Raw genomic sequence first — 12,801 nt, 5'->3', positions numbered from 1 at the left:
ATGTGAAGTTCGTACTGAACAACTTTCGTTGTTTACTGTACTGTGTCAGAAGGATGAACAATGTGAAGTTGTACTGAACAACTTTCGTTGTTTACTGTACTGTGTCAGAAGGATGAACAATGTGAAGTTTGTACTGAACAACTTTTGTTGTTTACTGTACTGTGTCAGAAGGATGAACAATGTGAAGTTTGTACTGAACAACTTTCGTTGTTTACTGTACTGTGTCAGAAGGATGAACAATGTGAAGTTTGTACTGAACAACTTTTGTTGTTTACTGTACTGTGTCAGAAGGATGAACAATGTGAAGTTTGTACTGAACAACTTTCGTGGTTTACTGTACTGTGTGAGAAGGATGAACAATGTGAAGTTCGTACTGAACAACTTTCGTTGTTTACTGTACTGTGTCAGAAGGATGAACAATGTGAAGTTTGTACTGAACAAATTTCGTTGTTTACTGTACTGTGTCAGAAGGATGAACAATGTGAAGTTTGTACTGAACAACTTTTGTTGTTTACTGTACTGTGTCAGAAGGATGAACAATGTGAAGTTTGTACTGAACAACTTTTGTTGTTTACTGTACTGTGTCAGAAGGATGAACAATGTGAAGTTCGTACTGAACAACTTTCGTTGTTTACTGTACTGTGTCAGAAGGATGAACAATGTGAAGTTTGTACTGAACAAATTTCGTTGTTTACTGTACTGTGTCAGAAGGATGAACAATGTGAAAGTTGTACTGAACAACTTTCGTGGTTTACTGTACTGTGTGAGAAGGATGAACAATGTGAAGTTTGTACTGAACAAATTTCGTTGTTTACTGTACTGTGTCAGAAGGATGAACAATGTGAAAGTTGTACTGAACAACTTTCGTGGTTTACTGTACTGTGTGAGAAGGATGAACAATGTGAAGTTTGTACTGAACAAATTTCGTTGTTTACTGTACTGTGTCAGAAGGACGAACAATGTGAAGTTCGTACTGAACAACTTTCGTTGTTTACTGTACTGTGTCAGAAGGATGAACAATGCGAAGTTTGTACTGAACAACTTTCGTTGTTTACTGTATTGTTTCAGAAGGTTGTATAATGTGTAGTTAGTACTAAATAACTTTCCTTGTTTATTGTATTGTTTCAGAAGGTTGTATAATGTGTAGTTAGTACTAAATAACTTTCCTTGTTTGTTGTATTGTTTCAGAAGGTTGTATAATGTGTAGTTAGTACTAAATAACTTTCCTTGTTTACTGTACTGTGTCAGAAGGTTGTATAATGTGTAGTTAGTACTAAATAACTTTCCTTGTTTGTTTATTGTTTCAGAAGGTTGTATAATGTGTTGTTAGTACTAAATAACTTTCCTTGTTTACTGTACTGTGTCAGAAGGTTGTATAATGTGTAGTTAGTACTAAATAACTTTCCTTGTTTGCTGTATTGTTTCAGAAGGTTGTATAATGTGTAGTTAATACTAAATAACTTTCCTTGTTTGTTTATTGTTTCAGAAGGTTGTATAATGTGTTGTTAGTACTAAATAACTTTCCTTGTTTACTGTACTGTGTCAGAAGGTTGTATAATGTGTAGTTAGTACTAAATAACTTTCCTTGTTTGCTGTATTGTTTCAGAAGGTTGTATAATGTGTAGTTAGTACTAAATAACTTTCCTTGTTTGTTGTATTGTTTCAGAAGGTTGTATAATGTGTAGTTAGTACTAAATAACTTTCCTTGTTTACTGTACTGTGTCAGAAGGTTGTATAATGTGTAGTTAGTACTAAATAACTTTCCTTGTTTGTTGTATTGTTTCAGAAGGTTGTATAATGTGTAGTTAGTACTAAATAACTTTCCTTGTTTACTGTACTGTGTCAGAAGGTTGTATAATGTGTAGTTAGTACTAAATAACTTTCCTTGTTTGCTGTATTGTTTCAGAAGGTTGTATAATGTGTAGTTAGTACTAAATAACTTTCCTTGTTTGTTGTATTGTTTCAGAAGGTTGTATAATGTGTAGTTAGTACTAAATAACTTTCCTTGTTTACTGTACTGTGTCAGAAGGTTGTATAATGTGTAGTTAGTACTAAATAACTTTCCTTGTTTGTTGTATTGTTTCAGAAGGTTGTATAATGTGTAGTTAGTACTAAATAACTTTCCTTGTTTACTGTACTGTGTCAGAAGGTTGTTTAATGTGTAGTTAGTACTAAATAACTTTCCTTGTTTGCTGTATTGTTTCAGAAGGTTGTATAATGTGTAGTTAGTACTAAATAACTTTCCTTGTTTGTTGTATTGTTTCAGAAGGTACATTTATTCAGATAAATATCATTATCATTGTTGCACGATAAATATCATTGTTGCACGATAAATATCATTGTTGTATGATAAAACATACAACCTAGCCTCTATAAATATCATTGTTGTACGATAAAACATACGACCCCATAAATATCATTGTTGCACGATAAAACATACAACCCCATAACTATCATTTTTGTACGATAAAACATACAACCCCATAAATATCATTGTTGTACGATAAAACATACAACCTAGCCTCTATAAATATCATTGTTGTACGATAAAACACACAACCCCATAAATATCATTGTTGTACGATAAAACATACAACCTAGCCTCTATAAATATCATTGTTGTACGTTAAAACACACAACCCCATAAATATCATTGTTGTACAATAACATAGATCCCCATAAATATCATTGTTTGTTCATTAGGTTTTAACCACTTAATATAAATGAAATTTAATACTATTGATTGTTTTGAGAAACTGTGAACATAAAGAACAACAAAAGTCCTCATCTGTTGATACAATCATTGAATAATAAAGTACCAGGAACCATTGTCTAACTGTGTCAGGCAGACTGGACACCATGTAAGGAAAACTACAGCTGAAGAGAGTGACTTGAAAAATATGTTTAATTATTTAGTGGGCAAGAAAGAGAGATTAGTCAACAGTAATGAATTAATGTTTTATTGCGGGTGTGAACTAGTCGTTATTGTGCCAAAACTGTGAACTTAAGGATTCTTAGTTCGCGATCTCTGCCTCAAAAACGTGCTCTGCTTTTTGAAGCCGTGAGTATGTTATAAGAGTAACAGTTAGACCCCGGAATTTTGTCATTTAAAAGTAATTCAAGAGACCACTCACTTCAGTTGTTCAGCGGTAAATCTGAATACTTACAACGCTAAAACCTGGTTTCAAAACCCGTGATGTGCACAGTACAAATAGCCCATTGTGTAACTTTGCGTTTAGAAACAAACGAATAAACAAAACTAAAACCAAGAGAAAGATTTGTTGCTGTAAAAAAGCTGTCTTCTAGTTGAGAATCAAGGAGAGCCATGCTCAGATGCTCCTTTGTATAACTGAAACAAATAATATTTATAAAATATTTTGGCTGTATTATCTTACTGTAGTATTTGAATGCAGTGTTTATAATCGTATATCAAAATTTAATAGATTTAGAAATTCCAAATGACCGTACAAGAAATGTCATATGAAGTCATATATAGTCTAATATAGTGTTCTCCGGGTTCTTGAGGTGACAATATCACACAACAGAGTTACACTAAGAAAACAAGCCAGCATGAAGTCACACGTACTACAAGAGAGCGAATGCATCCTGGTAATCTTTGGAACAAAAATTTCGATTGGATGAAGTGTATATATTCGAACACAATGCGTGACGTCATTGAATTTCAAACTAAAGTCCAATCTTAAGTACTTATCTTTCAACAGGACGCAATAGAGACACTAGCGGATATCAGTAACTAGACTTTACCAAAAAATTACATTACATTATCTTGTTTCGACAAGAAATATACCATCCTTAAAAGTCCAATCACACAAGCACATTGTCCTGCGTACAAAGGATTTCAAAGAGAAAAAGTAACTTATTCAGATATAACACAAGCCTGTGAGTTGGTTTTGTTACTTTATGTAAGACTTTCATGAAATAAAACGAAAATAATGTCATACACAATCTTTAAAAAACAGTTTTTAACTTCTTTGGTTTCATTACCAGAAACGCTAAACAAACGAAACCAAAGCTATAGCTAAGGAAAGACACGATAAAATTACCATAGCAACGAAGCTTTCAGAATCGTTCGTTTGTGAAACTTCATAAAGCTTACGGTAATAACACGTTTCAAAAACCTTTACACTTCATTCAAAGTGACATTACGAATTTTAAAGATACGTTCTTCAGTAAATAGGAAAGTTACATATATAAACGCTCCATACTTTCTCAAAATCAAGCAACCTTCTATAATAAATTGAATATTGGAATATTTATCGATGGACGTTCAAAACTTTTATTCTTAATAACATACACTGAACCGAGGACTCACATCAGTAATTCTTACTGGCTTCCATCTCGTTTATCAAAAGTAAGAAGACATATATATATATACTCTTCAAAACAAGAAACACAAAAGGAATATTTTTGTCATTTTAAAGAGAAATTTTGTAATAACGTTACAAGCTCAGAGTATGTGATGTTACACGTGTTAAGGCACTGATTGTCAGACCAAAATGACAATAAAAGTTGTGCACTTTGAAAACGGAGGAAAACATCGGATTTTTCGCCAAAACGCATGTGTGTCCACTAAATTTGTTTGAGAGATCTGCATGTTCTGCAAGTGCAACATGTGCAAAACCCCTATAAAAGTGACGGGTTCTCGGTTTCCATAGCTCAGTGTTAAGCCACGCAATACAGTTACGCCAAGACTGACTGAAGCACAACGCAACAACGCCATTGTTCGATTGGAAGCAGGCGAATCTCGATCAGGTGTTGCCGGAGCTGTGAATGTCCACCCAAGCACCATCTCAAGGCTATGGAATCGTCACCAACAACATGGATCAACTCGTGACTGTCCACGATCTGGCAGACCTCGTGTGACCACATCCGCACAAGATCGCAACATCCGGTTACGTCACATATGGGATAGGACCACCAATGCGACGTATACTGCCTCAACCATACCAGGGCTGCGTAGGATTTCCGATCAGACCGTACGCAACCGTCTACGAGATGCAGGAATCCGACCTTGACGTCCAGTCAGAGGCGTCATCCTCACCCAGCAACATCGTCAAGCACGGCTGCAGTGGACTCGGGCACATCGGGTATGGCCTCATCGACGATGGAGGCATGTTTGGTTCAGCGATGAATCATGTTTTATGCTTCGTAGGCAGGATGGAAGGACCCGTGTTTACCGTCGCCGAGGTGAACGTTTTGCAGCAAACTGTGTGCAGGATGTTGACAGATTTGGTGGTGGCAGCGTCATGATGTGGGCTGCCATCGCCTACAATGCCAGAACAGACCTTTTGCACATTCGAGGGAATCTTACGGCTCAACCATACGTCGACGAGATACTTAGGCCCCATGTGCAACCCGTCATGGTGAACGTCAACGACGTTTTTCAACATGAAAATGCCCGTCCTCACACAGCCCGACTCACCCCTGTCTTCTTGAGACACCAGAACCTCAGCGTTCTTCCCTGGGCCTCCAGATCACCAGATTTAAACCCCATCGAACATCTTTGGGACGAGTTGGACCGACGTCTGCGACGGCGACAACCTCAACCGCAGACTCTACCTCAGCTTGCAGCAGCTTTGCAGGCTGAGTGGACAGCCATTCCACAGGATGTGATTCGTCATCTCATCGCTTCCATGGGCAGGAGATGCCAAGCAGTTATTGATGCTCACGGGGGGCATACTCGTTATTGACGTTGAGTGACATTAAACTTCACCTAGTGAGCGTGGACTTCGCCTTTGCAGACTTTGGATGTTCAGCAGTGAATGTGCAAAGTTTCACACATGTCATACAGAACTACCCGGAATAAACTTGTTAACAATTTGTCTCATATTCTGCCTTTTGCGTTTCTTTTTTTGAAGAGTATATATATACACACACACTTTCGAAATCAACAATACATTATACTGTACTTTAGGCTTAAGATCTCATATTTTTATTATTCTACTACTAATTACAATAATGATAAATACCCAGTATTTGTTTACGTTATTCCACTGGAGCATCTATGGTTGTCATTGTCATCATGTGTGCTTTCGACATAAAGATTTCCAAAGTTCTAACTGAGCAGGAACCACCTGGGTATTGAATTAAATACCCACACTTCTATGTCATTGAGTACAATATCTATTAACATAAATATCTACAACTGCTACTGACTAATTACCATATATTGTTAACTTAAATATCTACAACTGCTGCTGACTAATTACCATATATTGTTAACTTAAATATCTACAACTGCTACTGACTAATTACTATATATTGTTAACTTAAATATCTACAACTGCTACTGACTAATTACTATATATTGTTAACTTAAATATCTACAGCTGCTGCTGACTAATTATCATATATTGTTAACTTAGATATCTACAGCTGCTACTGACTAATTACCATATATTGTTAACTTAGATATCTACAGCTGCTACTGACTAATTACCATATATTGTTAACTTAGATATCTACAGCTGCTACTGACTAATTACCATATATTGTTAACTTAGATATCTGCAGCTGCTACTGACTAATTACCATATATTGTTAACTTAGATATCTACAGCTGCTACTGACTAATTATCACTGTTGTTATTTCAACATTTGTAAGTAGAAACGTATACTTCTTCCATCAAACTGTTTTACAGATTTACATAAAATATCTTACGTAAAAGTATATTCTCACCTTCATAAATTCCACGCTGGAATCCAGAGGGTTATCAAAACGAAACAACAACAGGAAACTCTCCTCTAATGGCAGAAGTTGGGCCAGCTAAAATAATGTTAAATAAATAGGTCAGTCTGTTAGAAAGTAACAAGAATTTTGTTTATATGAAAAGAAAAATTCAAATTAATTCCGTTTGGTTACTTTAGTTACACGTCATCAGTAACCTTTTCAAGATTGGTAACCTTATTACACGTCATCAGTAATATTTTTAAGATTGGTCGCTTTATTTACACGTCATAAGTAATATTTTCAAGATTCGTCACTTTATTTACATGTTATCAGTAACATTTCAAAATTTAAAAAAAATACATTTTTGTTTGTAGAAAACTAAACATATATGAGGGTGAATAAAATAATGTGTAAAATAACATCACAACTCCTAGCGGCTCAGCAGTATGTCTGTGAATTTATGACACTAGAAATAGGGTTGTGATACCAGCAGTGGCCACAGTACAGATAGCTTATCGTGTAGATTTGGGCTGAAGTACAAGAAAATATATATATCATACACTGAGGGTCGCGAGTTCCCGTCGCACCAAAATTGCTCGCTATTTCAGTCGTGGGAGCGTTATAATGTGGAGTCAATCTCGCAGTGCGTTGGTAAAAGAGTAAGTACCCAAAAATTCGGGGTTGGTGGTGATGACTAGCTGCCTTCCCTCTGGTCTTACACTGCTAAATTAGGGACGGCTAGCGCAGATAGCCCTCGGGTAGCTTTGTTCGAAATTCAAAACAAACAAACACAGTATACATAAAAGAGTAGCCCAAGAGTTGGCGGTGGGTGGTGATGACTCGCTGCCTTCCCTCTGGTCTTACACTGCTAAATTAGGGACGGCTAGCGCAAATAGCCCTCGGGTAGCTTTGTGCGAAATTCAAAACAAACAAACACAGTATACATAAAAGAGTAGCCCAAGAGTTGGCGGTGGGTGGTGATGACTCGCTGCCTTCCCTCTGGTCTTACACTGCTAAATTAGGGACGGCTAGCGCAGATAGCCCTCGGGTAGCTTTGTGCGAAATTCAAAACAAACAAACACAGTATACATAAAAGAGTAGCCCAAGAGTTGGCGGTGGGTGGTGATGACTCGCTGCCTTCCCTCTGGTCTTACACTGCTAACTTAGGGACGGCTAGCGCAGATAGCCCTCGGGTAGCTTTGTGCGAAATTAAAAAAAAAAATCCTTTACAGGAAGTGTAATAATAGTAGTCCTACCTCTCTTATCTCAATTTTTCCATCTTTGTTATCATCGTAAGCCTCCATAAAGGACTCTTTAAGTTCAGCCATCACTGCTTCAGATACAGTCTGTTAACGAAATCACATTTAGATTGTTGAGTGATATACAGACATTCTTAGAACTGAACACACATTTTAATGGTTAACATGAAACATGATGTGAGAAGTAAGCTTTCAAAATACATGTATTAATATTTTATGTTAAACTTTTCTTTATTCATCCAAGTTTTCGTGCAGAAGTTAACCTCACTTTGTTTGAATAATGTAAACATGTTAATACACTGGTTGCTGATTAGAGCCGTGGCACCGCTAGTGATGTTTTTGGCATGAATATATTCGGTTCAGAGCAGCTTACCACCTATACTACATTGTGCTTCTGAAGTGGACTTACGGATAGAGACGTTATTACAGCCCTTTATAAGGAAATAATTTAAAGAAGGAAGTTATCAAAGTTCTTCAAGGAAGCATAATATTTGACAGTGGTAACATTAAGACAGCATGAGGCTCTGAAATCTCACCATAAGTCAATCAAGAACGACGCAGGTGATCCACAAAGTGAAGATGATGGTTACAAAAGAGAATCCTTCATCTCCAGAAAAGACCCCTTACTAAAAATCTAAAATAAAAGTAATCCCCTTCAACCACATACATGTAAAACTCCCCGACGCTCCCTTAATGGGATTTTGTGCCTTTGATCGACTTAAACGTGGTCTTGAAAGCCGACGTCCATTTAAAACGAAATGAATGTGGAGAGTTTGTCAAGACCTGTGGTCTAAGATTAATTTCACAAAAACCTGTTACGACGTCGGTCAGCAGTGCGTAATCATGTCCACCAGACTGTGCCCGATCGATGAAGAGCATGTCTCTCGAAAAGCTACACGGAAATTGTAGCGTCTTTCTTATAAAGTGCGAATAACCCTCTCTATATAAGTAACAAAAACACATAACATGAACAAGAAAATTTAAATTCAGTCTACTGTGAAACAGTAAAAACGCTGCTCAGATGCTACTGCCCTCTATAGGTACAAAAATCTTTTTATTTCAAAGACATTTTAAATTCCTAGAAAGACTTCTAAAGTTAGATTATGTAACAACTTTATTTCTGTTTTCCAGTTAAAGTTTCGCCGTTGTTATAGTAAGGATAAACTAGCTTTGTATAAAAGTCTTGCGAATCAACTAAAATATAAGTGTTATTCATAAGTGTTATTCATAACTGTTATTCACAAGTGTTATTCATAAGTGTTTTTCATTAGTGTTATTCTTAAATGTTATTCATAAGTGTTATTCTCGGATTACGCATTTAAAATAATTCTAAACTGAATGACGCCAAAGAACTAATTACCTCAATCATTTAGTTGTTTTGAAGATATATTTATGAAATAAATGGAAGAAACTTACAAAAACAAGCGACAAAGTAATATCTGTTTTTAAACAAAACATCACAATAAGTAGATCTCGATACGTTCTTCAAATAAATGTTACAAAAATTACTGAGGAATCGTAGGCTATATATTCAAGTGTGTATTATTATTATCGTGATATTATAACAAGCACCCGAAAATGTATATTCTGCCTTAAAATTGTATCAGGATTTTATAATAAATACTTAGAACTATACATTGTATCGTAGTTCTTTCTCAGGATATTAAGAAACATTTAAAACTATATATTGTATCGTAGTTTTTATCAGGACATTAAGAAACACGTAGAACTATACATTGTATCGTAGTTCCTTCTCAGAACATTAAGAAACACGTAAAACTATACATTGTATCGTAGTTCCTTCTCAGGACATTAAAAAACACGTAAAACTATACATTGTATCGTAGTTCCTTCTCAGGACATTAAGAAACACGTAGAACTATACATTGTATCGAAATATATATGCAAAAACGGCTCGTTTGGGTTGAGAAAATATTTTACATAGAAGAGCGAACAACGTTTCGAACTTCTGCGGTCATCGTCAGGTTCACAAAGAAAGAGGTAACTGACCGGAAGCTGACCACATGTTTGAAAGGGGTTGTGAAACTGAGTGTCAGAATGTAAAGGGCGGTGTTAGATGTTTAAATATATAATTTTATTATATTATATTAATATAGGTATCAAGGTGTTCCTTTATATTGGTTTATTTTGGGTTTAATTTGTTGTATAAGTAAGGCTTCTTTAATTTTGCGTTTGTTTATGTTTGTTTTTTTATTTAGTAGTTGAGTGTTTTCTATGGTTATGTTGTGTTTATTTGACTTGCAGTGTTCGAAAACGTGTGAAGGTGACTTTTTATGTTCTTTGAATCTGGTTTCCATTCTTCTACTTGTTTCTCCAATAAAGAAGTCGTGGCAGTTATCACATTGTTTTTGCATGTATATTTCTCTACAAGTGGGTTTTCTCGACATCACTGATTATACATTGTATCGTAGTTCCTTTTCACGAGATTAAGAAACACGTAAAACTATACATTGAATCGTAGTTCCTTCTCAGGACATTAAGAAACACGTAAAACTATATATTGTATCGTAGTTCCTTCTCAGGACATTAAGAAACACGTAAACCTATACATTGTATCGTAGTTCCTTCTCAGGACATTAAGAAACACGTAAAACTATATATTGTATCGTAGTTCCTTCTCAGGACATTAAGAAACACGTAAAACTATACATTGTATCGTAGTTCCTTCTCACGACATTAAGAAACACGTAAAACTATACATTGTATCGTAGTTTCTTTTGAGGACATTAAGAAACACGTAAAACTATATATTGTATCGTAGTTCCTTCTCAGGACATTAAGAAACACGTAAAACTATATATTGTATCGTAGTTCCTTTTCACGAGATTAAGAAACACGTAAAACTATACATTGAATCGTAGTTCCTTCTCAGGACATTAAGAAACACGTAAAACTATATATTGTATCGTAGTTCCTTCTCAGGACATTAAGAAACACGTAAAACTATATATTGTATCGTAGTTCCTTTTCACGAGATTAAGAAACACGTAAAACTATACATTGAATCGTAGTTCCTTCTCAGGACATTAAGAAACACGTAAAACTATATATTGTATCGTAGTTCCTTCTCAGGACATTAAGAAACACGTAAACCTATACATTGTATCGTAGTTCCTTCTCAGGACATTAAGAAACACGTAAAACTATATATTGTATCGTAGTTCCTTCTCAGGACATTAAGAAACACGTAAAACTATATATTGTATCGTAGTTCCTTCTCAGGACATTAAGAAACACGTAAAACTATACATTGAATCGTAGTTCCTTTTCACGACATTAAGAAACACGTAAAACTATACATTGAATCGTAGTTTCTTTTGAGGACATTAAGAAACACGTAAAACTATACATTGTATCGTAGTTTCTTTTGAGGACATTAAGAAACACGTAAAACTATATATTGTATCGTAGTTCCTTCTCAGGACATTAAGAAACACGTAAAACTATATATTGTATCGTAGTTCCTTCTCAGGACATTAAGAAACACGTAAAACTATACATTGTATCGTAGTTCCTTCTCACGACATTAAGAAACACGTAAAACTATACATTGTATCGTAGTTTCTTTTGAGGACATTAAGAAACACGTAAACCTATACATTGTATCGTAGTTTCTTCTCAGGACATTAAGAAACACGTAAAACTATACATTGTATCGTAGTTTCTTCTCAGGACATTAAGAAACACGTAGAATTATACATTATATTGTAGTTTCTTATCAGGACATTAAAAAACACGTATATCTATTCCTTGTATCGTAGTTTCTTATCAGGACATTAAGAAACACGTAAAACTATACATTGTATCGTAGTTCCTTATCAGGACATTAAGAAACACGTAAAACTATACATTGAATCGTAGTTTCTTTTGAGGACATTAAGAAACACGTGAAACTATACATTCTATCGTAGTTTCTTATCAGGACATTAAAAAACACGTAAAACTATATATTGTATCGTAGTTCCTTCTCAGGACATTAAGAAACACGTAAAACTATATATTGTATCGTAGTTCCTTCTCAGGACATTAAGAAACACGTAAAACTATACATTGTATCGTAGTTCCTTCTCACGACATTAAGAAACACGTAAAACTATACATTGTATCGTAGTTCCTTCTCACGACATTAAGAAACACGTAAAACTATACATTGTATCGTAGTTTCTTTTGAGGACATTAAGAAACACGTAAAACTATATATTGTATCGTAGTTCCTTCTCAGGACATTAAGAAACACGTAAAACTATATATTGTATCGTAGTTCCTTCTCAGGACATTAAGAAACACGTAAAACTATACATTGTATCGTAGTTCCTTTTCACGAGATTAAGAAACACGTAAAACTATACATTGAATCGTAGTTCCTTCTCAGGACATTAAGAAACACGTAAAACTATATATTGTGTCGTAGTTCCTTCTCAGGACATTAAGAAACACGTAAACCTATACATTGTATCGTAGTTCCTTTTCACCACATTAAGAAACACGTAAAACTATACATTGAATCGTAGTTTCTTTTGAGGACATTAAGAAACACGTAAAACTATACATTGTATCGTAGTTTCTTTTGAGGACATTAAGAAACATGTAAAACTATATATTGTATCGTAGTTCCTTCTCAGGACATTAAGAAACACGTAAAACTATATATTGTATCGTAGTTCCTTCTCAGGACATTAAGAAACACGTAAAACTATACATTGTATCGTAGTTCCTTCTCACGACATTAAGAAACACGTAAAACTATACATTGTATCGTAGTTTCTTTTGAGGACATTAAGAAACACGTAAAACTATATATTGTATCGTAGTTCCTTCTCAGGACATTAA

General features: G+C 35.0%; 1 protein-coding gene across 1 annotated transcript in view; it reads right to left on the bottom strand.

The window, feature by feature from the left end:
- The window catches only part of LOC143231733 (calbindin-32-like), an 89,183-nt gene that overhangs the window by 22,463 nt on the left and 53,919 nt on the right, over window positions 1–12,801 (bottom strand). The window contains exons 3-4 of the mRNA XM_076466354.1: window positions 7,948–8,037; window positions 6,701–6,787 (exon numbers count right to left, since the gene is read on the bottom strand). Coding sequence (XP_076322469.1) covers window positions 6,701–6,787; window positions 7,948–8,037 — 177 coding nt within the window. The remainder of the gene's footprint in view (window positions 1–6,700; window positions 6,788–7,947; window positions 8,038–12,801) is intronic.

Source organism: Tachypleus tridentatus, chromosome 11 (assembly GCF_004210375.1).
Source record: "Tachypleus tridentatus isolate NWPU-2018 chromosome 11, ASM421037v1, whole genome shotgun sequence".
Lineage (NCBI taxonomy): Eukaryota > Metazoa > Arthropoda > Merostomata > Xiphosura > Limulidae > Tachypleus > Tachypleus tridentatus.
Note: the sequence above shows the minus strand (reverse complement) of the source record. Positions and strands in the feature narration are given on the sequence as shown.